Raw genomic sequence first — 24,415 nt, 5'->3', positions numbered from 1 at the left:
CAGGACATGCATTCTTGGGGTTTTGGTTTATTTTTAACTAATGACTTTCAATAGAAATGACTTTTTTTTTCTGTGAAAAATTAGCGAACAAGAATCCATTCTGAGAATTGATTAAATGGGATAATCAGAGGGCATGAAATAGCTAGTTTGGTGTAAATTAAATGTCTGTTGGTAAATAATGTGAAATCAGAATGGGTGAGTTCTACTTAATATTAAAGTTCTTCAAGTTTATTGTATTATCATGCCATTATGTAAAAGATACTTGATTTCATTTGGTTTTCGTCATGGTCAAATTGTGAAGAAATTGGTTAAATATATGGTTAGTTATGGTGAGAAACGACTTGGTTGTAACTCTTATGAATTGGTTCTTCAGAAAAAAATTCTCACCAATCATTCACATTGTTTTGAATGCATGGGTTTGGGAACCATTTCTCGTATTGCAAGACTGGTCACTATCACAAATGACAGAACTGCCAAATGACAACAACAACAAAAATCACCAAATGAATTTCCTTCCCTTGTCTTCATAGTACAAATTGAGGAGTATGGATGCTTCATTGATTTGTACGTGTATCTGCCGACAGGGGCAAAACTACCAAAGTTATCAACTGAGGGAGAAGTGTGAACGTTAATGTACCCAGAGCAGCTGTCAACTGTTCATTTACTTTAGGTCATGCCTGTGCAGCCCTATCTGGAGACTGGCCTGATGGTCGGTCTCCCTCTAAATCACAAAGGGCTCCTTTGGATCTGTTAGAAATGTCCTTTCATGACTTTGGTGGGAGAAGAATTCATTTACCTTTCAGCTTTCCTGTAGTAAATTTGGAACACTACAGATGCTTCAGGCATCAATATCCCATTCCTTCTAGGATCTTGTTTTGTACGGCAAATATGTTGGTTAAGGGAATGGAAGCCAAAAGATGGACAGAATCAAGACAATTAGCATAAATAAATATATTTTACTATTAGAAACATCAGTAAATTTACCACAGACAGTAAACAGATGGGATGTAGTATACTGGAGTAGCAATTGAACAACAGACAACAAAATTGTTTGATGTATGAACACAATTTCCCAGTGAAAGTTAAATATCTTCTTCTCATGTAGAAGCAGTAAGGATATATGTTCTTGTTATTGGTGTTAATGTCATTTATCAGATTGGTTTCTCCTGTTTTTCTATATTTTGTTGTTGAGGACAAGAAAAAGGAAAAAGAAGAAAATGAAAAAGAAAGGGTTTTCATTAGAATAAAAATATTTTTACTAACAGTTAAAATGCCCTCCTCCACTGTATTTTGGAATTATGATACTCATCTGGTAGGATAATGTTAAATAATCTTTCATTTTCATTTTATCTTGAGTATTTATACATACCATGATTTCCTTGCCATTTAAATATTACCAGGATTATAAGACATAAAAATTACTATAAAAAATAGCTTAGGTTAAAAATGTATCTATAAATTCTGTGTGTGTGTGTAGAATTATCATTTTATAGGGATTTTTTGTTCCTGAAGTTATTTATAAGCTCAAGAACTTGCTATGTATTAATAGATAACATTTTTTGGCTTAGTTCGCAAGAGAAGTAGAGACAGTAGAGGATATTCAACTACTAATAGTTTTCTCACAAAACCATACTTGTCAAGGTGGTGAGAATGAATTTTTTACTTTAAAACCCTGTTTTCAATTACTACTGAAATGGCCAGATGTGGTACAAGCAACCATCCATCAGAACTGGGAAGATTTAAGCTTGAGATGGTTTTCAGGAACTCCAGGCAAACATTAAGAAAAATCCACATCTGCTGTAAGTGGGTTGCCTATCATGTTTCTACGAGTTTATAGCTGTTGCCTTTCAATTTTTAATATGTGGTGAGGATCCCACCGTGGATAGCATGCTGACATAAAGAGGGACAGGGAAAGAAGCAAAACATAGGTCACATTTCTATTTTTATAAAGCACTATAATGGTTTACCTGTGTTTGGCTGGCTTGATATATTGCTAAAGTATGTTAAGACGTAGATTTAGATGTCTTGATGACTTAAAAATATTATGCTCTAGAAAGTTTACCAGGGTGTCATTTGTGTCAAGAACTTGAAATGCACCATTATTTCTTCCTTACACTGATGTTTATTCCTTACAAAATGCATTATAAGTAGAACACAGTTCATTTGTCACTTGAAAAATGTCTGAAAAAAATAGTTATACATGTAGTATATTTCTAATTTAAAAAAAAAAAAAACACAGCCATCTATAGTATGTACTGTTCACTCTTAGGAGACCGAAAATATATTCCTATTTTTAGTAGAGTGGTTTAGAAATCCTCATATTACACAAACTATTTTCTGTATTTTTCTTGTATTGAACTTGGCTCATCTGTGTAGGTGTGAATATTTCACTAGTCACTTGGAGCTGTGGGATGGGAAGGGCTTTGAGCTTTCATTTCCCCGCATCCCTGACACTTGTCATCCTTTCAGAGTGGCTAAGTGATGGTGGGTTTTGTACACCAGTGGAAAAAACAAGTTCTGTTCTCGTAGTCATGCAAAGCAAAACTACTCTCACTACCATCAATACTTTTTCAACTGTTTGACTATCCTCATATTTCCAAATTCTGATAGTTTCAACTGCTAAAAAAATAAATCAAAGTGCCAGTAAAGACAGGTTGTCACAAAGCTATTCCATGTGTAGTTTTGAAAATCTGCAGTAGCGCTGTTTGCAATTCTTATGTGAGATTATAATTTCAATTGCAATAACCCTGCTTAAAAAAAAAAAAAAAACAAAGAATACGTAACCCACGATCAAATTCATTTTGAGAAGGTGGTTCACAGTCAATCTCAGAGGAAATGAATTTGATCACAAGTTGATTCAGACACCACACATGCAAACGTGGTAGGGTGATTTTAAGTCTTCAGATGGTCTGAGATAATTCATCTCTGTCTGTGGTCACATTCGGCATTGCTCATAGAATATTATGTAGCATCTTTAGCAGTGTTAAAAATAGTTTCACTTTAACTGAAAAGCCTGTAAATGACAACAAAGATTGTTAAGTGTGTGTTCAAATGATTTTTTTCTGGATAGCACCTCTGCGGACCAGTCATGATATGGGTCCCAATGTAGCATCCTGAGCCCTAAGTCCTCCTGAATCACCTTTTATTCAGCCATTTAAAGTCTTTTCTGGGAAGGGCTGTTTACCATTCATTTCCTCTTATCTCCTGGGCTGCTCTTCTCTTCTCTTTTACAGGTTCTCAGCATCATCTCAGATTCTTAATATTTGAGAAAGCCAGCACTCAGTCTCAAACCTTTTATCATCTTTATTCTCAACTATTTTCTGTTCCACAAACTGCTTACTGCATCATAATAGCATTAATAATATGGTTCCCTGACACTGATAGCACTACCCAGCTATAAAGCATTCCCCTTTGTGTTATATTAGGAAGTACGCTTATGAGAACAGAAAGTATTCAATTTAAATGAGATTTAATTGGAAATAAAAGGCTAATGCATTGGAATTTTCAGTTACTAGTTTTAGAAAGAACTTTCGTTGATCTTCCATAGCCTACAATAAATGGAATTATTGTTTATACTGTGCTTTGGATTTGTCACTTAGTAATGACCCTTAGATCAGCCTCTAGCAAATGCGTCTATAGCCTGACACTAACAATGACCTTGGAAGAGAATAGTGTATTCCACGTGCATAGTGAAATGAAAATGATGCTTTGTTAGGCACTGAACAATAAAGAGTGCTGATTTATTTAGTAATGCAGGATTGTAGAATGAGTGAAAATTCTTGGCTTCCTTAAACTTATTTTCAGCAAAAATCAACTTTATTTCAAAATTTCATCTAGGCATGGAGATTAAGGTAGAACTCAAAGAAATATTCAAGTGGAATTTTTTTTAGATAAAGTAGTCTTTATTTTTCCTTCTAGAACTGCTAAAACTATGTAATTATTCATTTTGTAGAAAGCATTTTATAATATTTTACATTATCTAGCTGATGATTTTTTCTTTCCAGTATAAATTATGCCAAACAGATAATGCAAGCATGTAGGATTTGTTTACATTAGTAACAGTCCCAAATATGTAAATTAAAAGTATGTGCACTGTTTCTAAAATTCAAGTTTCATCAAATTCAATTAAAATAAAATACATTCAGTTTACTTTGTACAATGTTGATAAATAGCCTATTAATAAATTATCCCAAATAGAAGAAACTGTACTGAAAAGAATTAAATAACTATCATGTGTTTACTTTATTCAATAAATAATCTTTATAAGGGAACTTAGACCTGAACCTGTGTGACACAGTGAAAGTAATCTTGAATAATGACTGTACACTTTGATCTACGTTTTTTAAGTGTCTAATACTGAAGGGTCATCATAAAACCATATCCTGTTCAATGTTCAAAGTTGTGACATTGTGATCTACCACAGTTTTTACATGACTGATGAAAATTATACTAAAGAGAAAAGAAATATATATCTGAGATAAATATATTTTAATTAAAATGTGATCATTAGGAATAGTATTCTGATAATACATTTCCATTTTGATTTCTGAATGATTGAGAGACCCTTCCTGGCTGCTGGCTGTTTTGTGAACAAGATTGTGTAATGGAATCTGGGTACCTAATGAATCATCTAACATCGTCTCTTTATCTCTTGAAAAGCTGTACATCACAGTTATGGATTTACATAATAGAATTGAAATAAAAGGGTTTGTCCTTGAATGCCTAAGGGATGATTTTCATCGCTTTGGCTTAGACACAGAACTGATCTTAAATCATGAGGTGAGACTTTAATTAAATTTTAAGAAGCCTCCTAGCATGCATTCCTCCTGAAATCAACTAGCTATTCTGTTAAGTCTCGTAACTAAATCTAGACCACACTAAAGGACATAAAATAAAGAAATTATGGTCTCTGTTGAGTAGCACAATGCTAAGTGTGACTGTGTGATGCTTACTGTTCTCTCAATGTATATTCTACCGTGCAGGCTAACACCTGTTTTACCATTTCTTCCTGAATCCCCGAAGACAATAATCACAAAGAAAATTAGAAGAAATGCCATTTATGCTTAGACGTGTAGAACAGAGAGCAAGTGGAAATAGCTGTCTTCCAGAAAAGAAATGCTCTAGGGAATCAGCCCTGGAACCGCAGAGTCTTTGTTTTAATTTGGTATTGGGCGTGGTCCACCCGAGTTGGTTTGAAGCTCTGGGTGAGTGTCAGTGAAACCACCATGTAAAACTGCCTGTCTGAGGACTGACCGCTGGAACTACTGGGCTGGAGTCTCCCGTGGAGCCAACAGTACAGGACTGAGAAAGATGAGGGCAGGATAACTGAAAATATACATCAATACATAATAAATGGCAAATGCGACTGGCAATGCTAAGGTACCAAATGTTGTTGATTCTTGGAAAACAAATTCCAAGCCTCTTTCTTTTACTGTTACTGATTTCAGGTCCTCCTAGATTTGGAATATTTGAGTTAACTTTCCAAGATACAGTCAAGCACTTCTTCAACATCCTGTGGACTTCTAAAGTATGATTCCATTCTCGCAGCTGGCACCAATGCCATTATTGGTTCCTATGACCCATTCAAGAGTATAGTTCTGTATGCAAGCTGTATTAACTGCCATAGATTGTAAGGTCTTGAGGGCAAGTCAGCCAGAACCTTTTTATCTTTTCATCCATCACAGAACTCTTTTTGATCACACAGTATACAACTTCCATCAGAATTATCACCATGCTTGTTTAAAATGCAGATTGAAGAATTCCACCCCAAAATACTGAATCAACACTTCACAAGTAGAATCCACAAATTTATATTTAACAAGCATAATAAATAATAATTATTCCCAATAAAGCTTGAGAACAACCGCCTCCACCATGCCTCCAAACATGAGGCATCTAATGAACATGCTCTGAATTGCATGAATGGGTATGAAAATAATCTATATGTCTCTAAGACACATCTCAATTAACATTAAAACCCAGTTTTTCTAATGAATTGAAAATATTGACATTCATTTTAGTCAAGAATATTAACTAGAAACCAAAATGAATATAAATATGTTCACACTCAAAAGACCATAGCTGTGTTAAATATAGAAGAAATTTGATAAACATAGTTTTCTTCAACTATCAATATTTGTGAAATTTGTAAATAATTCTTTCATATTTCCACATGGTAGAGACCTGACTATGAAATTACTGCATTAGTGTAATACGCTACTTTGAGTGAAAATTAATATCAAAAGTAATTATTTGAGTGCTAATTGTTAAACTGGAGTGTAAAATACTAAACCTAAGGTTGTAATTTTCTAGATTAATGTGTAATGTCTCAATTTTGGAAGAGATACATTAACACATTTTGTCCTGCTTGGAGGTAGGTTTTGACTGATTATGGTTTACTTCTTTTAATTTCTTTATAACTCTAATGTTTCATGCTGAATCTTTTAGAATATAAATAATTATGTTTACCTATCAAGTAATATAGAGAGTTAATTCCACTTCCCTGGTTATAATTTTGCTGAATAATAGGAATTTTGTTATAACATTTTTCAGAGTAATTATTAATAGTACTCACCTTTATGTTACAAGTATATTCGATAGACTTTTCTGTTTCTTTTCCAGAAATCTAAATTACATTATGGAGCTCACATGGGAATAGTATGGCCCTAACTTAATACAAATTTTGAACTCGAAATTAGATTTCCACCACTAATGGCTATACTCCAAGCCCATATTTATTAGTGTTTTGGTGGCAGCCCCTTACGTCTCAATCCATCCATCCACTCATTCATTCATTCAACAAATACTTACGTGACACTTATTCTGTGCTAGTCATCATACGAATCTCTGCCTCAGGGGGATACAGATGAGTAATAAGGAAATTACAGTGCAGTGTGGATAATTTTATTTATGGAAAAACAGAACTTATGGGAGCATAAAGGGAAGAAACAGTTTCTAATAGGGCTGTGGATTACCAGGGGACTAGTATCTACAGGAAAATGAAGCAGGGATAGAAACCTGAGAACTAGAAAGTTGAGCATTATTAGGGAAGTGCGTGGAGTTCTGGAATGCTGTATTATATAAGGTAGGCTGGGGATTGGCATAAACCAAATCATGAGTCAATCACTTATCCATAGCATGCCATGCCAAAAATCAGTTCATTGATCAGTTTGTACTCTAGCAACAATTGCAGTGTTGAGAATGCAGCTAGGGAAAGCTGTTACTACAGTAATCCAGACATGATATATTGATGACATAAATGAAAATTAACTATTTTTTTCTGTGGTGATTTCTTCACCTCTCCAAGTGAACTTGGTCACTTCCTCATCTGCTAACTTAACACTGTACGTATTGTTATTATTACACTGTAGTTTACTTAGGGTTTTATTTCTTCTTAGACCATGAGTTTCTAAAAATGGTACCCATGTTCTTCTGTTCATCTTTATATCCTTGGAATTGAATATAGTGCATGCATGAGTGAAGATGCTCAGAAAATCTTTTTTAAGTTAACGTCTGAATATATGAATGAATAGTCAGAATGGCCATTATTAAAAAGTCCACAAACGAGAAATGCTGGAGAGGGTGTGGAGAAAAGGGAACCCTCCTACACTGCTGGTGGGGATGTAATGAACAACGCAGGGGTTGGGGCACTGAAGCACTATGCCCTCGCATAGTCAAAACTCCACGTGTAACTTTATAGTCAGCATTTCCTATCCGTGATTCTGCATCCTTGGATTCAAGCAACCTCAGATTGTATAGTACTGTAGTATGTATTTCTTTTTAAAAATCTACACATAAGGTGACAGCAAACCCATGTTGTTCAAGCCTCAACTGTATGATGATGGAAACATGTCCTTGTATATTTGTCCAAACTCACAGAATATAAAATATCAAGGGTGGCCCCTAAAGTAAACTGTGGATTTTGGGTGATAATGACGTGTCAGTGTAGATTTATGAATTGTAGCATGTGCACCCCAATGGTGGGGGCCGTTGATAATGAGGGAGATTGTGTGTGGGGGTGAAGGCTATATGGGAAATCGTTGTACTTTCTGCTCAGTTTTGCAGTGAACACAAAACTGGTCTAAACAAGAATGTTTATTAATTAAAAAAATGTCAAATTTGTTGCTTATAAAATACAAATCTAATATATAAAATGAATTTTTTAAATGCAATAATAATAATTCTTAATAGCTGACATTTTAAAAACAATACTTACTATTTTTTTTAATTGATATTCAATTACAGAGCCCAGGTCTGTTTGGTGTATTTTCTATGTATTAACTTATTTAATCTCAACAGACTTCTATATGAGAAGTAATATTGTTTCCCCTGTTTGGCACATATGCACTGAGATCTTCGCCCAAGGTCACACTGGTTCCAGTTAGGATGTGCAGAACTGGGGTGAGAGGCAGGCAATAGTGCTCCAGTCAAGAACAGCAGAACAGTCTCAGCAAACTGTGCATAAAAAACTCTGTGCCATATTTTTAAATGTTTTGAAAATATTTTTGCATATATGGGTGAAGTTGCAAATTGCAAAAGAAACGCTTTTGAAAGAGAAGCATCCTTAGAAAAAGTATTTCTAAATATTAGTCTAAATACTTGGAAAAGCAATTAAAAATGTTCAGTTGTATTCTTCATATACATCAGAGATTTATCCTATTGTGCTTTCAAGAGGCTGCAACTATGTGGAACTTTACAGTGGCTTTATAGAAGAAGAACATTGGACAATATATAAAGCAACATGAGTTCTAATTGTGGGTCTGTCACTAGCATCTGGGGGCCTTGAATGAGTCTTGGATCTCATTTGCCTACCATATAAAACCAAGGGATGTGAACATGATACTAGCAAATTCCGTTTGATTTCTCTCAAATATTATGTTTCAGGGAAAGGCATATTTTAAAACAATGGTCATTTATTTGGAAAAATGTCTTAGGTATAATTGATTTTGTGGAAAGCTCTTCTTACTATGATAAAACCCATCAGATAAAGATCATCAGAGAAGCTTCTATTGTCAAAGTCAGGTTTATTTGCAGCACCAAGGGAGACAGTGCACTGAGAGGGTATTGTGACAGATGGCTTATAGGTTTGTTCTTGTGATGGACTATTTTAGGTTTGTACTATTGCTGAACGATTCTAAAGAACTTGAAAGGAGAACAGGTCAGCTCTCCATTGGGTGTAGTCATGAGGGGAGGGCTGTTTAACACAGGCATCACGGTCCTCTTTACTCAGGAGGTGAGAAGAATCAAGCAAAGCTGGGGAAATCACGGGAAAAAAAGCAAGAATGACTTGTGTGACCTTGGCTATGTCCCTTTAGAAACATTGTTTTAGGTTCTATTGGTAATAACACAGACTCCTCTGTACCCAAAATAAGACAAGACAATAACCAAAACACACCCACAACACACAATACATAAACCCTAGCCTGAATGGTGAAATTTCCTTCTCTAATGAGTAGCAGAATTTTTGATACAGAAATTAATGTATATAAGGGTATTTTTCCCCATAGTTAAATATGTGGTTTGTGTTATATGAAAACATCTTATATCCAGAACCCTGCAACATTGATTATTCTATCAAAGAGGGGAACAATTAAATGAAAATACACCACTGAGAAACATTAGCAACTCATTGTATCCCAGTAGATGCCAACAAGTGACATCCCGTAATCCGTACTGCGTTACTTAAACGTACATCATTGTCCAGGCATTGAAGAGGAGAGAGAAAGGTTTTTTGTTTCATGAAAAAAACAAAGCCTATATGATTTTTAAAGTTGAGGGAAAAAAGATCCAAGCTCCAAATGACATGAAAATTCAGATTCCACAGAGTTCTCAAGTGGAATGAGTAAAAAAGCAAAGTAAATGATTAAAGTTGCAAGAAACAGACTTGAAGAAAAAAGGTCTGGAAAACAGTAGTAACAATGTATGAAGAAATATTACAAAGATGTTTTCTGTTTTTCTCTTCCCTTGAGAACTGGGGCTGATGCTACTCAGCCATAAAAAAGAATGAAAAAAGGCCATTTGCAGCAACATGGATGGACCTAGAGATTATCATACTAAGTGAAGCAAGTCAGCCAGAGAAAGACAAATATCATGTATCACTTATATGTGGAATCTAAACAATGGTATAAATGAACTTATTTACAAAACAGAAACTGACTCATAGACATAGAAAACAAATTTATGGTTGCCAAAGGGGAAAGGGAGGGGCAGGGATAAACTAGGAGTTTGGGATTAACAGATACAAACTACTATATATAAGATAGATAAACAACAAGGTCCTACTGTGTAGCACAGGGAACTATATTTAATGGCTTGTAATAACCTATAATGAAAAAGAGGATGGAAAAGCATATATATGTATAACTGAATCTCTTTGCTGTACATCAGAAACTAACACAACATTGTAAATCAACTATATTTAATTTTTAAAAGAAGAATTGGGGCTAAGAACAAAGGAAAATAAATTCTGATTTTAAAAGTTCTGACATGAAGAAATAGATTTAGAGAATGAACAGATGAAACATTTCTCTTCTTGTGAGAAGTTAAAGACTAAACTAGACATCTGGTAACCTATATGTATGCGATGCAGCCCTGCGTCTAGATACAAAAGCTTCCAGATTCCACTCTGCTGTCATCTGAATCATGTGGATTACCGGAGCTCCAAGGCTTTCAGAAAAGGTCAACTATTGTTTTAAATTGACTTCTTAGCTCAATTTAATTTTATTCATTTTGTCTTAACTTCAGCTTTCCCTGTCAAGTTAGGACAAAGAAATACAAGCCAGAAAAAAAAAAAAAAAAAAAAAAGACCCTTTTTACCTTAAACTGGAAGGCCTGTGCTGTAAGTGGGAGTGTCACATCATATCACATCATTAGGTAGATTCAAGAAAGAAGTCCCAACTTTGGATGATTTCATAGTCTCTCACTCTGTGAGGGCAGACTAAGGGTGGGTAGCTGGGTAGCTGTCACCTGGTGATGGTCAAGGTTAATCCAACAGGTTTGCATTTCCAGGCAGCTATATTTGCTTCTCACCAATCATGGTCCTGATCAGGAGTCATTAGAACTAATAGCTCTACCAGCTGGATGAACGAGTTTTGCCAATGTCTGCAATCTCTGCCCCCTAGTGGAGCATTCAAGTGACCCTTTCCCTTATGTATCTACAGTATCTGTTTTAAGAGAATCTACTATCTAACCTCTAAAATTATGTTTAAATATCTTTGAGGTTTAAAAATTTGCATTCTTCAATGACATATTTCCCTTATGCAAAAATCTTTTTTTTTGTCCCAGTCTACCTTTTATTTAAAAAAATAGTAGTATAAGAAATAACTAAAAGAGAACAAAAAGAGAAATCATTAAGACAACACACTAGTACTATGAAAATGAACTTTGAAAACTAGAAGCCTTTAAATATGGAGCAAACTTTAAACTCTTTACCTTCCATTCAGTATTAGCCTGAAGTTCTTGTTTGCATCCTTTTTTCTTATGAAGTTTGTAGGATGTGAAGAGAAATGTAAAATTCTCAATCTGGCTATTTTAGGGGTGTCTTTTTTCCCCCAGGAGATAGTCACATGTAAGACTTAGGTAAGAGTCATCAAGTAACAATTGTAAAGAAAAGAGGCAATTTTATTTTATAATTTGAAATAGCATCACTCATTAGTGGAAAAAAAATCCAAAGCTTTTTATTTAAAACTACATTCAGTTCACTTATTTGATTTAGGCTATGGGTGTGGTAGTCTGCTATTTAAGCGTATATTGTTCAGCATTTTTGAAGGTTGGCTTACAAACTTGGTTAGAAATTTTTTTCTTAATTAAAAAATTCATTTAAAATAAACAAGTTTATACTGTATAGCATAAGGAACTATATTCAATATCTTGTAGTAACCTATAATGAAAAAGAATATGAAAACGAATATATGTGTGTATATGTATGACTTAACTATTATGCTGTACACCAGATTGACACATTATAAACTGACTGTACATCAATAAAATATATATATGTACAATTTTAATGATCCATTTATCTGTCATAGTCATTAGCATAAAATATTACAATGTAGATAACATCAGGAAAATTTTTCAAATAAGTCTTCTACCTGTAAGAATGTTTCTAGGAAAATGAATATAGACATTTTGTAATGTTTTGAATTTGCCATTTGGTAAACTCAACATATTGAAAGGAGTATTTTTTATTTCAAAATATAGGTAGATCTTTGAAAACAATCTTTTTTCCCCCCCTTAAATGACTGGTTGCTTTAGTTTCACTGTTTATATTTAAATTATGTGTATAAGATCTTCTATTTTGAATTTCTAATGCCCTGTAAAATTTGTGCATAGAATTATCTAAATGGTGGTGCTGAGTATTGATGTAAGCATATTATCAGGGATTTATTTTCTGATTGTTTTAATTATATTTCTTCCAAGATTTTGCTTCTTATATCCACAAAGCAAAGTTTTCTTCTTATATTGAATACTCAACTACCAGCTTTCCCACAACTCACACGTCTCAGTTGCTACCAGAAGCAGTTTATTTTCCAAAATCAGAGTTAGCGATGTCTATTGATAAATTGGTTTTCTCTATTTTCCTTGGCAGTAGAATGAGAAGGAATGGGATTCACATGTAGTAGGAGAGACAGTGGTAAACATTTTCAAATTATAAAATTTAAGAAATCTTCTAAAGTCACCTAATCTTAATTTTTGGAGCCATATCATAATATAGGAAATAGTTTTTAAGATAACCTCCCAAGCCAGTGCCCCTTGTGAACTGTGTAGACTCTGCTGCATAGAATCTGTGTAAAATCTATTCTTTTCAAATCTTTTATCATGACACTAACACTCCAACTACCGTCCCATCACTTGAGAACATCTTCACCTTTGTTCCACAAGATTATCATACCTGCCTCCGTCTCTACTTAGTCTCCTCCTTTTTCCCTTTTGCTCTATGAAAGGAAGAATGGATAGAGGGGTGGGTGGATGGATGGATGGATAGATGGATGGATGGATAAATGAGAAGGGATGTGCCTTTGTGTTTGTGGAATAGGGAGTGGCTTTGGAAAAAGAGCAGGATTTTGAGTTTAGAGTAATGGGAGCTTGTTGAGTTGTATAATTAATGTTAACATACATGAAGAAGACTATCCTAAAGGAGAATATAGAAATCACAACCATAGAATGTCTAGGGTATGAATTCTCAAATGAAGAATTTAAAAGGGTATGTAAAATCATGCGATGGTTTACATTACTGAAAGTAGCAAACAAACATAAACTTTGTATTATTTTTATTGATGTATAGTTGACTCGCAATGTTATATTAGTTTCAGTCGTACAACATAGTGATTCGGTATTTTTATAGATTATACACCATACAATGTTTTTATAAAATATTGACTGTATTCATTGTGCTCTATATTACATCCTCGTAACTTATAGTTTGTACCTCTTAATCCCAGTCACCAGTTTCACCTGTGCAATTACCTCTGTCCCCACAGGTAACCACTAGCTTGTTCTCTGTATCTGTGATCCTGTTTCTATCTTGTATTTGTTCATTTGTTTTGTTTCTTAGATTCCACATATAAGTGAAAACATACAGCACTTGTGTTCCTTTGTCTGACTTATTTTACAATGTATAATAACTTCCAGCTCCGTTCATTTTGTTGCAAATAGCAAAGAGTAAGTAATATTCTATTTTATATACACACCACATCTTCTTTATCCATTCATCTGTTGATGAACATTTAGGTTGCTTCCATACCTTGGTTATTGTGAACAGTGCTGCTATGAAAATTGAGGTTCATATATATTTTTTTGAATTGGTGTTGCTGGTTTGTTGGTTTGGATAAATACCCAGGAATGGACTTGCTGGATCATATGGCAGTTCTATTTTCAAACATTTTTTGAGGAAACTCCATACTGTTTTTCACAGCAGCTGTACCAATTTACATTGACCACTTGATCATTATATAGTGCACTTCTTTTTCTTTTGTTATAGATTTTGTTTTAAATTCCATTTTGTCTGATATGAGCATGTCCTTGTGTGAGGTATCCCTGTGCAATCTGCGTGTGCCCAGTGGCTTTGATCGGAGAGCTGGATCTGACGAGAGCCTTGCTGTCCATGGTTTCTTCCATGGTGCACTGGTGGTTGCCACGTTGGTGAGAGATGGGGTTGGGCTGAAGAGGATGGAGCCAGAGCCTGGCATGTGCAGCAGCCTCTCTCATGGAGTGATGGCAGTTGCTGCCTTGGTGAGGGGTGGTGCTGGGGCTGGAGAGGCTGGAGTTGGAGCCCAGCACAGGTTGGGGAGTGCACTGGGGTAGTTCTGGCACACTGGCCAGATCACCAGGCACTTTCGTATGTGCTGCTTTGCACTCAGATTGGAAGAGAACAAGTCTGTGCATTCCCTTCAAGAGCATAGTCTTGGTTTCCTATTGCCCTCTGGTAAGCTTAATTGTTTTTCATAATTAGCTAAGGGGGCTCATTTTTCCAGTACCAGGCCTCAGAGCTGGGGTGGCCAATTTGGTTCTCAAACCCCTCGCTCCTTAGGGAGCATCCCCGAGCCTGTGAATCTCGCTGCTATTCTGGGTCACCACCTGGGGACATGGGTCCCAGCTAAATTGCTTCTCCTCCTCTCCCATCAGATTCCATGTGGTTCTTTCTTTGTATCCTTGTTTGTAGAAGAGCTGTTATGCTAGTTTTTAGGTCATTTTCAGAGAAAGTTGCCCCTTATGTAGTTGCAGGTTTGATGTGTTTGTGTGAGGAGATGAGCTCAGAGTCTTCCTACTGTACCGTCTTGATCTCACCTAGACCAGACGTGACCTTTGAATTGACTCTTGGATGAAACTTTAATTCAGTTTTGGGAGATCTAAGAAGTAGAATCATTCTTCAAAGCATTCTAGGGGACAAAACAAGGTGGTAAAAAAAGAAGAGGGTGTCTCTTAGTGGATGTGAAATTTTTCATATTTTTATAGTCATAATAAATTTTATGTCTCCCTTGTTAGTCTAATACTCCTTTCATTTAACTGACATGTCACCTTGAAAATATTTTCTGAAAAAGAAAGAGCCTTTTTTAAAAAGATAGCTCTTCTCATTCTTGAAAGAGATACTATCCTATATGTTGTTTAGAAAGGCTCGCTCAGTGCTGTTTTAGTGTCATTGAAACCCAAAGTGTGAAGCATGAGATCTGAAACTAATTCTCCCCTTTTCAGTAGTTCAGTGCTACGTTATTAAACAATTGTAAAGCAATTAAGATTCTTTCTTGTTCTTTTCCTCTATATTAAAAAAAACCTCTAATTGTTCTAAGGTTTTCTTTTTTAAAGGGAGAAAAATTTATTCAATTATTTTAATTTGATTATGCCTGCCAATAATATTAGAAACACACTAGTAGTCATAGTAACAGTAGTTTGACTCTAATTATATGTAAGGGTCCCATAGGAATAACACGCTGTGTGACTGTGAAGAAAGTCCCTCCTGACCTTTTGTTCCAGTGGCATATTCTGGAACCACAGATGATTTTATATTTTTCTGTGTTGTAATATTAGTAAAGCATGTATGTATTCACCTACGTTTCCAGGTTTAATGGCCACCCTGTATGTCTGTGTCTCTATCTCAATCTCTTTATCTCTTTCTCTGTCTCTACTCTGTCTCTATCTCCATCACATATCATATGTCTACAAATACATAAAAGCATCTCACGTAGGGTTTGCCATATGATCGGAACTCAGTAAATGCTTTCTTCCTTTTCAGATTCTGATAATTTTGAAATTCAGGAGAGGTCCTAACAAACTTGACGATTGTTTTGCCTAAAAGGCTATGACATTTTGATGATGTCCATATGCTGCAGTCCAGGTGTCTAAGTGCTGTATCACTTGTGTTGATGTCTGTGGTTCCACAGTTGGCTTGGACCCCCTTTACAAACCTTGACTGAGCTCTTGGTACAAAGGCCACTAGATGGAGCTTGTGTGCTTAGTACCTTATGCTTTAGCAAACTCCATTTCCTTTTAGTTGAGTTTTTTTTTTTTTTTTTTAAACTCAAAAAGAGTTTCTCTTTAACCTATCTGGTTCTTTATTAACTGTAACACTGTAAGCAATTCTCATTAGAAGTCTTTTTATATTAGCAAGTGTGCAACATAACTATTGCATTTGCTAACATGTAGATTCCTCAAAGCAGAGAAAACAAATCTCTTTGCAACCAGGCAAATATATCTCTTTAGAGGCTAAATGCAAGATCAGATTACCAATCTAATAGTTCTTTTCAAAGCTGTGTCTCATCATTTTCTGGAATCTCAGATAGTGCACCTTGGAAGCACCAGATTTCTGAATCAGTCAGTCTAGGGTGGGACCAATGACTCGGCATTTCCAACCACTGCTCAGATAGGCTGAGGCTCCTTGGTCCAGGGATCAAACTTTGAGAACCTCCATTGTATGCAAAGGCTGTCTGCGGATAAAATGCATCAATCTTGCCCTCTGGTCTCAAGACTGCTTTTGTCAGTGCAGCATTCATATCTCCAGGCACTGAAGCCTAGACAAGAACCAGAAACACAGAGTGCTCTTCGCTTTGTCTCTGTGCTCCTTACAGTAGGCACTCAGCTCTCTACCTTAGGAAAGACTCAACTTCTTCACCAGCCTAGGAGGCGGTGCTCTTTATCTTTGAGCAATCAATAGTTACTACTTGTTTAAAAAAAATGGAGTTTTACCCAAGACACGAAAACTTTGGATTCTGATTTTCCTTTGGCTCATTTTTCTCTATCTTGCCTCCTACCGCTCCTGGGATGTCCTCTTCCTGCCCCCATTTTTCCAACCTCCTTCTAACCACCCAGCCAAATGCAGAGACCTCAGCCCAGTGGTGCCCTCTCTTCCGTCTCTTTCATTCCCTTCTCAGGACCTGGTTTACTAATATCCTGCAAACTGTTAGGCACAATTTTACTTCCACTTTACCTTTACTGGAAATTTAGCTATGCACTACTTCTTTACATGTATCTCTATCTATAAGTAGCTTCCTCATTGACTTATTTCTGGTTTAGTCATCCCTTCATTTCTTATTAACTGATGACTCCAGGTACTGCCTTGTTCAGCCATTATGGCTACAGTGGTTTTAAAAAAAAAAAAAAAAGGAAGGAATCACCTCCCATCTTTCAAGATCTCCATTTTTTTTTTTTTTCAATTTGCTCTGTCTTTTTGTATTTGGGATATGTCTTGTCACCAGCTTGTTGTTTTCCATCTAAATTACTATCTCGGCTTATAGACTCCTAAGCTTAAGAAAACCACCAACTTCCTGGCTTTTGCATGGCATCTCAAGTATCCATCATTGTTACTTCTTGGTTCTCGACTCCTAAGTCAGCATTATCTCTGGCTGCCTGAGCATTGTCTTCTCACCTGACTTTTATCATCCTGGCTGGGCTTATTCACCTTCCTTGTTAATATAATGATAATAACTTAAGATGTGTGGTTTCTATCTTCAGTGATGCTTTAGCATATCCCATCTCATTTAATTTACTGTTTTGATGATTAACCAATCTTTATGGAGAACATATCTTTGAAAGACCTTATCTTCATGTAATGTTTATATTCTTATAAATGCATAAATTACTGAAATCTTGGCCTATTTAAGCATTGTTTTTTACCCTTTTTATATTCTGTCATCTTGTAAAACCTCTAAACTTGAATTAATAACAGAATGAGCTGCTAGGGTGTTATTTGTGTTCTCCATTATTACGTTTTATGGAAACATACTCAAGTTACCATTAATTTATTTGGATCAGATATGCACAATCTTCAGTCAAAATGGTCTATTGCAGCCCAGAAGCTTCAGTATTATGCCAGCAAAATCATTTTTACTTCCTGCTTTTTTTTTAAATCTCTACATGACATATTTCTTCATGACACTCTTCATGATCTCTACATGTTAACTCTGAATACATGCCTGAACTCAGCCTCCTATTTTAAACCATACTTACTACCTGAAAAAGACTAGTCACTAAGTCATGTCCACATCACCATTTAATTTATTTGAATTAACAAAGCTCAACAAAAATTGGTTTCAGTACACTCTGATTTGCCCCCTACTTTTCTCTCAATTTAAGCATTAAGATTACATGATGTTTAGTATTATGAAAGAGACCCCCAAACTCTATATACTGAACTCATTTGTTTATGATGGAGGAAATTGTTAGGAATGGCATTAAAAAGTTCAAACCACCAATTCACATTTTTGGAAGCTTGGAGCTGAAAGGGTTAAGCGATCTTGGCACATAGAATTTTTACCAAGATCTTAATCTGATTACATCCCTGATACAGTTAGGCTCAATTAATTCAGTAGGGAGGCTGCAAAGTGAAGCGTAACATGAGGACTGAGGGTAATGGAAACAATTGCTTCAGTGAGCCTAGAACTGTCACAACAGCCGCGTCAGAACAGATGGCTCTGCGTTTATTCCAGTCGAGGGATTCAGATTGGCAGGAGCCAAACAAAAATCCTGAAAAGCATGTCAGCAGTTGTGGAAATGAGTTTTCTTTATTTAAAAAGTTGTTCATAATGTTCCACTGAGAATGCATAGAAAACTGGAGATATTTGCCACTTGAATTTGCCTCTTATTGTATTAAGCTTGTGGCCCATAATTTATTTATTTATATTTATGTATTTGTCTATATTCATATACTTTATGTATATATGTGTATTTTATGTATATATTCATGCCACAAGTTCACTACACACACATAAGCACATACATATACATATATACTAGCAATATAGTAATTTGTGATTTATCAATTTCTAGAGTTAATACTTTCAGTAACCTATGGTTAATATATTTTATCCATGATATATATTATGGGTATGTCAGATCTCCTTTGAAATATGTTAATACATCTCAACAGTTGCTAATTCCTGAATTAACATGCATTAATTTGCATTTTAATTCTACACTGCTGCTGGCGTAAGGATTTTAAGGTTTTCTTTCAAAACAGACTAGCTTCTTCTGTCTTTAAGAAAGCTCTCAGGGGGGAGGATATAGCTCAAGTGATAGAGTGCATGCATAGCATACACAAGGTCCTGGGTTCCATCCCCAGCAACCCCCCTAAAAATAAAATAAGTAAGTAAACCTAATTACCTCCCCCCCCCAAAAAAAAAATAGAAACTAAAAAAAAAAAAAAAAAGAGAGAGAGAAAAAGAAAGCTGTCTACCACAGACTAGTTCAGTTTTACATGAAGCCTGAAATTTATTTTGGTCAAATGACTACACTTGTTTGTTAATATCTTTTTCTCCCTGTGCCATGAGTAATTAAGATTTTCTCTGGAAGTTAAATGAAAAGTGATGTGACATTTTGGGGCCAAGATTCCTGAATGAGCTCTGGGGAAAAACAAGAGCATCTGTATATTCTCCACCATTCAAAAAATGTTTCAATACAAAGGGAAAGGAAAAAAAAAGTGAGAAGGGCTAATAATATCTTGGTCTTCTGAAGACAGTGAAACTGGAACCATTTCTGAACAAGCTGGGATCCTCTACTCTCTTTGACAGGGGACCCAGCTGAATGCAGATGTCTAAGGGGATGCGTGTCCTCATGGCTTTGCTTCTTCCGGGTACTTACGGCATGTGAACTGACCCACTGAATGTGTCCTAATGTTGGGTCACACAGCTAGTCTTTTGCCTGATGGAGCACCATGATCTGCCCACCCACATTTTCAGATCAGTAATCCAACCATTGATAATCGAACCACAGAAGACAAAAAAAATCTCTAATTCTCTTTTATCACAATATTTGCTCATCGTTTTTGTAGAATATCTATGACTAGCTAGAGAATGTATTTTTCCTACTATAACATTATCCAGACAAATCTAGCCTCCAAGAGAAAAAGTATTCAGGGCCTAGTGATATTTATTTTTTTTTCAGATTTATTGTATACTTTTAAAAATTTGACTCTGATGATTTTTGTGGTCATAGTATTTTCCCTTCTGGCCCATGGGAAGATTGAATATTTTTAATGGTAAATTCATATTTATACAGATTAAAGGGATAAATGTTAAAATTTGAAACCTTAAAGGGAAACTAGATGAGGAAAGATATTATAAGCCTAAATTTAAACAAAATTTTATAAATATACTTTATTACAGATTTTACTGGGGACAAAAGGGGAAAGTCTGGGCCTAGATTTGAATCATAAACTGGGCTTTTACTGGTTCTACCCTCTTTCACTTGGGGTGGCATAAACTGCTGTAACAGATATGCCCAAATGGGTATTGTGTCTCAAACAAACTGGAGACTTATTTTTCAGTGTCCAAGGAAGTTCTTCCAAATTGACAGTTGGCTTTTTCCCATGTGGTGTTTCAGAGACCCCTGCTTACAACTGAAAACAACAGACTTGGCTTTCAAGGCCCCACACTTAACCTGATCCTTGCAGCAAGGTTAAATCCTTGTGATTAATGCTAAAGTTGCAACTGACTCTTTAAAAAAATCTCATCTCCAGCTGTTGGGTTGCAGGTCAAGAAATTATGTAACCTTTAAAATTATATTTTAAGACATGGGAAAATAATAATTAATCAAATGAAAGAAAATGCGAACTCCATTTTATCAATAATTTGAATCCAATTTTCTTGTGAACATGTGAGTATTTACATAAATAAAGAGCAGAAGTCAATTCCCCAAAGGTTAACAGTGGTTTTCTTTAGGTATTATGGTCATGAGTGATTTTAACTTTCTTAACTCTGTTTTCTAATTGTCCACAGTGAGGAGGTATTGCTTATAGAATTAGGGGAAAAGTGCATGTAAAACGCTGGATTCCTTCAGCTACTAAAACTAGATATGAATTGTCTTAAACTCATGACCTCTCTGAACATCAGTTGTCAAAAAATATAATTCATCCCCACCCGTCACAGATAGCCTGGATGTGTGCTGCTGACTCCCCTACGTCTACCAATAACTAATTAGCTTTTAAAGGTTTCTGAAGTAAATCCTGGTTAGGGAGAATAAAAATAAAAAGTGGCGACATGGTATTTCTAAGATGAACTTTAAAAAAGTGTTAAAAATGAGACTCCACAACCCATAATTTCTTATTGCTGAATTAAAATAAACTCAGACCAGGTACCAGAGCTTTTAATTTATGCTCAGAAAGTGTTTTGCGTTTGGGGAAAATTTGGCTAATGAATGAATTCAATCAAGCAAACAAAAAATAAATACAATTTCCCTCTTGATGTGGTGGATAATTAATGTTTTGAATGCATAAATCATTGCTGCGTCCCATGCTAAGTGCTGTAAGAGATTTTTTCTTAACATAGGGTAATTTTGCTGAAGTAATTGTTTAAAGTATGTATATGTTAAATGTATATATGTATATTGTGTAAGTGATAATGATAGGTGTATTATTAGGATTTTAAAGTTAGAAGATTTTTTTAAATGAAGCCCCAAAAATCACTTGACCAGGAAAACACAACTAATAGATGTCCTACTAGAGATGGAACTCAGATGCCCCTCACTCATTCCAAAGCTTGGCGCTTATATAGTGTACCCCATTGTTTCTCTGAAATGTGAGCTTGTACTAGTAGAGTTTAGAGGGAGGCCAAATGGGGAAAATAAACACGAAGTGGGCCTTATTAAGTCAATGGATTACACTGAAATAGAACGATGTCCTGCCTAAAACAAGGTGAGTGATAAGAACTTGAATAGAACATTTGGGAAATAGTGAATAAGGAGATGAGATATATGGGAAAGAAGATTTGTACTGAAAATTAAAGACTAGAAATAAAGGTATTAAGTTTTGTTTGTGAAAGATGAGACTGTTAAGAGCTAATTTTGCAGAATAAGTTAAGAAACGTGGATTTTTCCTACAATACAGTAGGCATTTAACATTTCAGATAAGGCTGGGAGATGAGTAGTCCAAAAGAAAAGAAAAATTCAAAGCTAATAGTTTTGAAGTATATTATAGAATTAATTTGGAAAGAGGTTGACTTCCCTAATTATCACTTTCTTACAGCTGTATTATAATGATTCTATTCAAACTTTGAAGGCAGTGGGAGAAAGTAACCCAGTGATACATTAGTTGCCCAGACCCAATTTGAAAAGCTTACTATGTTAGTCCAGTGATATAGAATAGTGATTTTTCAAAAGACTGTTTAAAACATACACAATAATTAAAAAGTAACCCCACTTGTAAACTGAAAAGGCAATGTTTTATTAATACAAATTGAATTACTACATTCAAAACTTTAATATTTACTTATAAAGTCATCTGATAAGCATCATGAGTCAATTTATGTCAACATAACATTTTCAAATTAGGAGTAATGCCAATATTCTAGCTAACAGATATATTTTTATTAATAAAATAATCATGAAATTTGGGGCGCTTTGCAGTGTTTAGGAAAATCCTGATTGCTATTCATAATTGTAAATGATAACAACTGAACACCCACCTTTGTAACTTCACGGTGCTCACCATTGAAACAAAGATGGCAGAAGAGCCAATAGCTTCAGTGACAGGGTACATCCCTGGAAGCAGTTAATGCGTCACCAAAGTGTTAATGTTCATTTTATGACACACATATGTGTACTTTAATTTTTATTACAATTTCGATATAGGTAAGATTGATCTGTTGAACAGAGGGAAACTGGTAGAGTATAAGGAGATACCAACTTTATTCTTTCTTGCCCCTTCTCATTAAATATTCTTTCTGAACGTGTTCTTCCTCATAGACTTCCCAGACACATTTAGATAATAAACAAGGAGAATTTTATTTGGGCATTAAAATTCTAGTCCAGCCTAAAATCAATAATGCCTGGCTAGTTTGGCAGTCAAGACCCAAACTCTGCTCCAGTGTAAGCCTCTTCCTCTCCCACCGGGGACCCTGACCCACGCTGGTAGCCTGAGGTAGGAATACAAGAGGGAGGTCAGTCTCTTTTTCTTCTTAGTTACATCCGCCAGCTCTTCCACTCCCTTGGCACACACTCTGGGTCCTCCCAGAGTTGGATCAGAAGCCAGAGGGTAGTAGGTATCAGCTGGGGACAGTGTGTCCTGGCACCACAGAATCCCATTGCGTAGAAGTTTTTGCCCTTCCTTGAAATTTCCAAACATTTCCAAGGGAGAGTTCTGTCTCCCTTGACTTAAGCAGTGCTTCTTTTCTGTGGGCTGCACATGGCCTTCACTTCTGATGAGATAAATCATACTTTCAAACTCTAAGCAAGATCCCTAAAAGGGATCCCTTTTAGGAAGACCCCAAACCTCCCTTCTGCAGGGTTCACATCTAATTTTAGGAAGACACACATTTTTGTCTTTCACTGTTAGAAGTGCAGTTAATTTCCAACCAGTCCATTTTACCTTTTCCAGGCACACTGAAGAATCTTCTGTTTAACCCTGTGTTGTCCAACACGTCAGCCACTAGCTACATGCTGCTGAGCACCTCAGAGGTAGCTAGTGTACAGTGAGGGAGTCTGCAAGTGTAAAATCCACACACGTCAATTTGTGTAAACTTAGAATGGAAAACATAATGTAAAACACTTCATTAACAATCACCACATGTTAAAATGACAATATTTTAAAAAAGTATTGGATGAAATAAATTTTGAACATTTCACTTGTGTTTTTAAATTTAAAAAAACTGACTACTGGAAATTTGCAAATGCATAATAGTTTGCATTGTATTTTTCGTGAACAGTGCCACTCTATCCTTTAGACTTTTCAGGAATCAATAAAATACTAACTTCTACATCCCTCAAGCTCTGCACTCTATAGATGGGCCTCTTGCCACACATTTGGCTGGTTGTCTTGGTTGTTAAAGCATATACATGGCAACCTCCCTGAAACTTCTTTCCTCTCAGCCTCTTTCATTCCTTACGGAGTGGAATCAGGTTTATAATCACTTACTATGTCTTGCGGGACGTGAAGTACCTCATGAAAGGATGTGAGAGAGTTTGACATCCCTGTTTTTGGCTCTGGAGTGTTTACCAAATATCCAACATAGTGTCTGCCTTTATATGGGTGAGTAGGTAGTTGTGGATGAAATTCAAATCTGTTAGGGAACCCCTTGAAGAAAGTGGGTGTTCCCTGGAAGAGAGTTTAAAGACCATCACGTTAGATCATTGATCTATGGGACTGACAGTTCCCTAACTGTGATTTGAAACTTGGAGACAGAAAATGCCCACCACTCTAAAGATGGCATTCCACTCTGTAAACAGCTGGGCCATTTTCCTGGCCTGGGTTCTGGTTCCAGACTGTCCTCTTTCTTGCTGTACAATCAGGCATATTCTTCCTTCTCTAAACTTCATCTACTTCTCTCTAAAATGAGAAGATGGTCTTTAGAACCTTTTTTGTCCTTTCTTTCATCTCTTAGTCTTCAAAATCTCAACTATGAAATACTTCAAACACAAAAAAAGCACAGAAAATAACTTAATACCCAGAATTGGGGTATATAGAAGTTAATGTTAATTTCTTTTCTTCCAAGGT

General features: G+C 35.6%; 1 protein-coding gene across 7 annotated transcripts in view; it reads left to right on the top strand.

The window, feature by feature from the left end:
- GPC5 (glypican 5) overlaps window positions 1–24,415 on the top strand; it is a 1,150,604-nt gene that overhangs the window by 590,630 nt on the left and 535,559 nt on the right. Inside the window, exon 8 of one of the 7 annotated variants that reach the window (XM_032496785.1) lies at window positions 3,234–4,719. The exons of the other annotated variants lie outside the window; for them this stretch is intronic. Coding sequence (XP_032352676.1) covers window positions 3,234–3,400 — 167 coding nt within the window. The 3' untranslated portion in view covers window positions 3,401–4,719. Of the gene's footprint in view, window positions 1–3,233; window positions 4,720–24,415 lie in introns of those variants that run through there. 7 annotated transcript variants of the gene reach the window in all.

Source organism: Camelus ferus, chromosome 14 (genome assembly GCF_009834535.1).
Source record: "Camelus ferus isolate YT-003-E chromosome 14, BCGSAC_Cfer_1.0, whole genome shotgun sequence".
In the NCBI taxonomy this organism is placed as follows: Eukaryota; Metazoa; Chordata; class Mammalia; order Artiodactyla; family Camelidae; genus Camelus; species Camelus ferus.
This window is presented reverse-complemented; position numbering and strand designations above follow the sequence as displayed.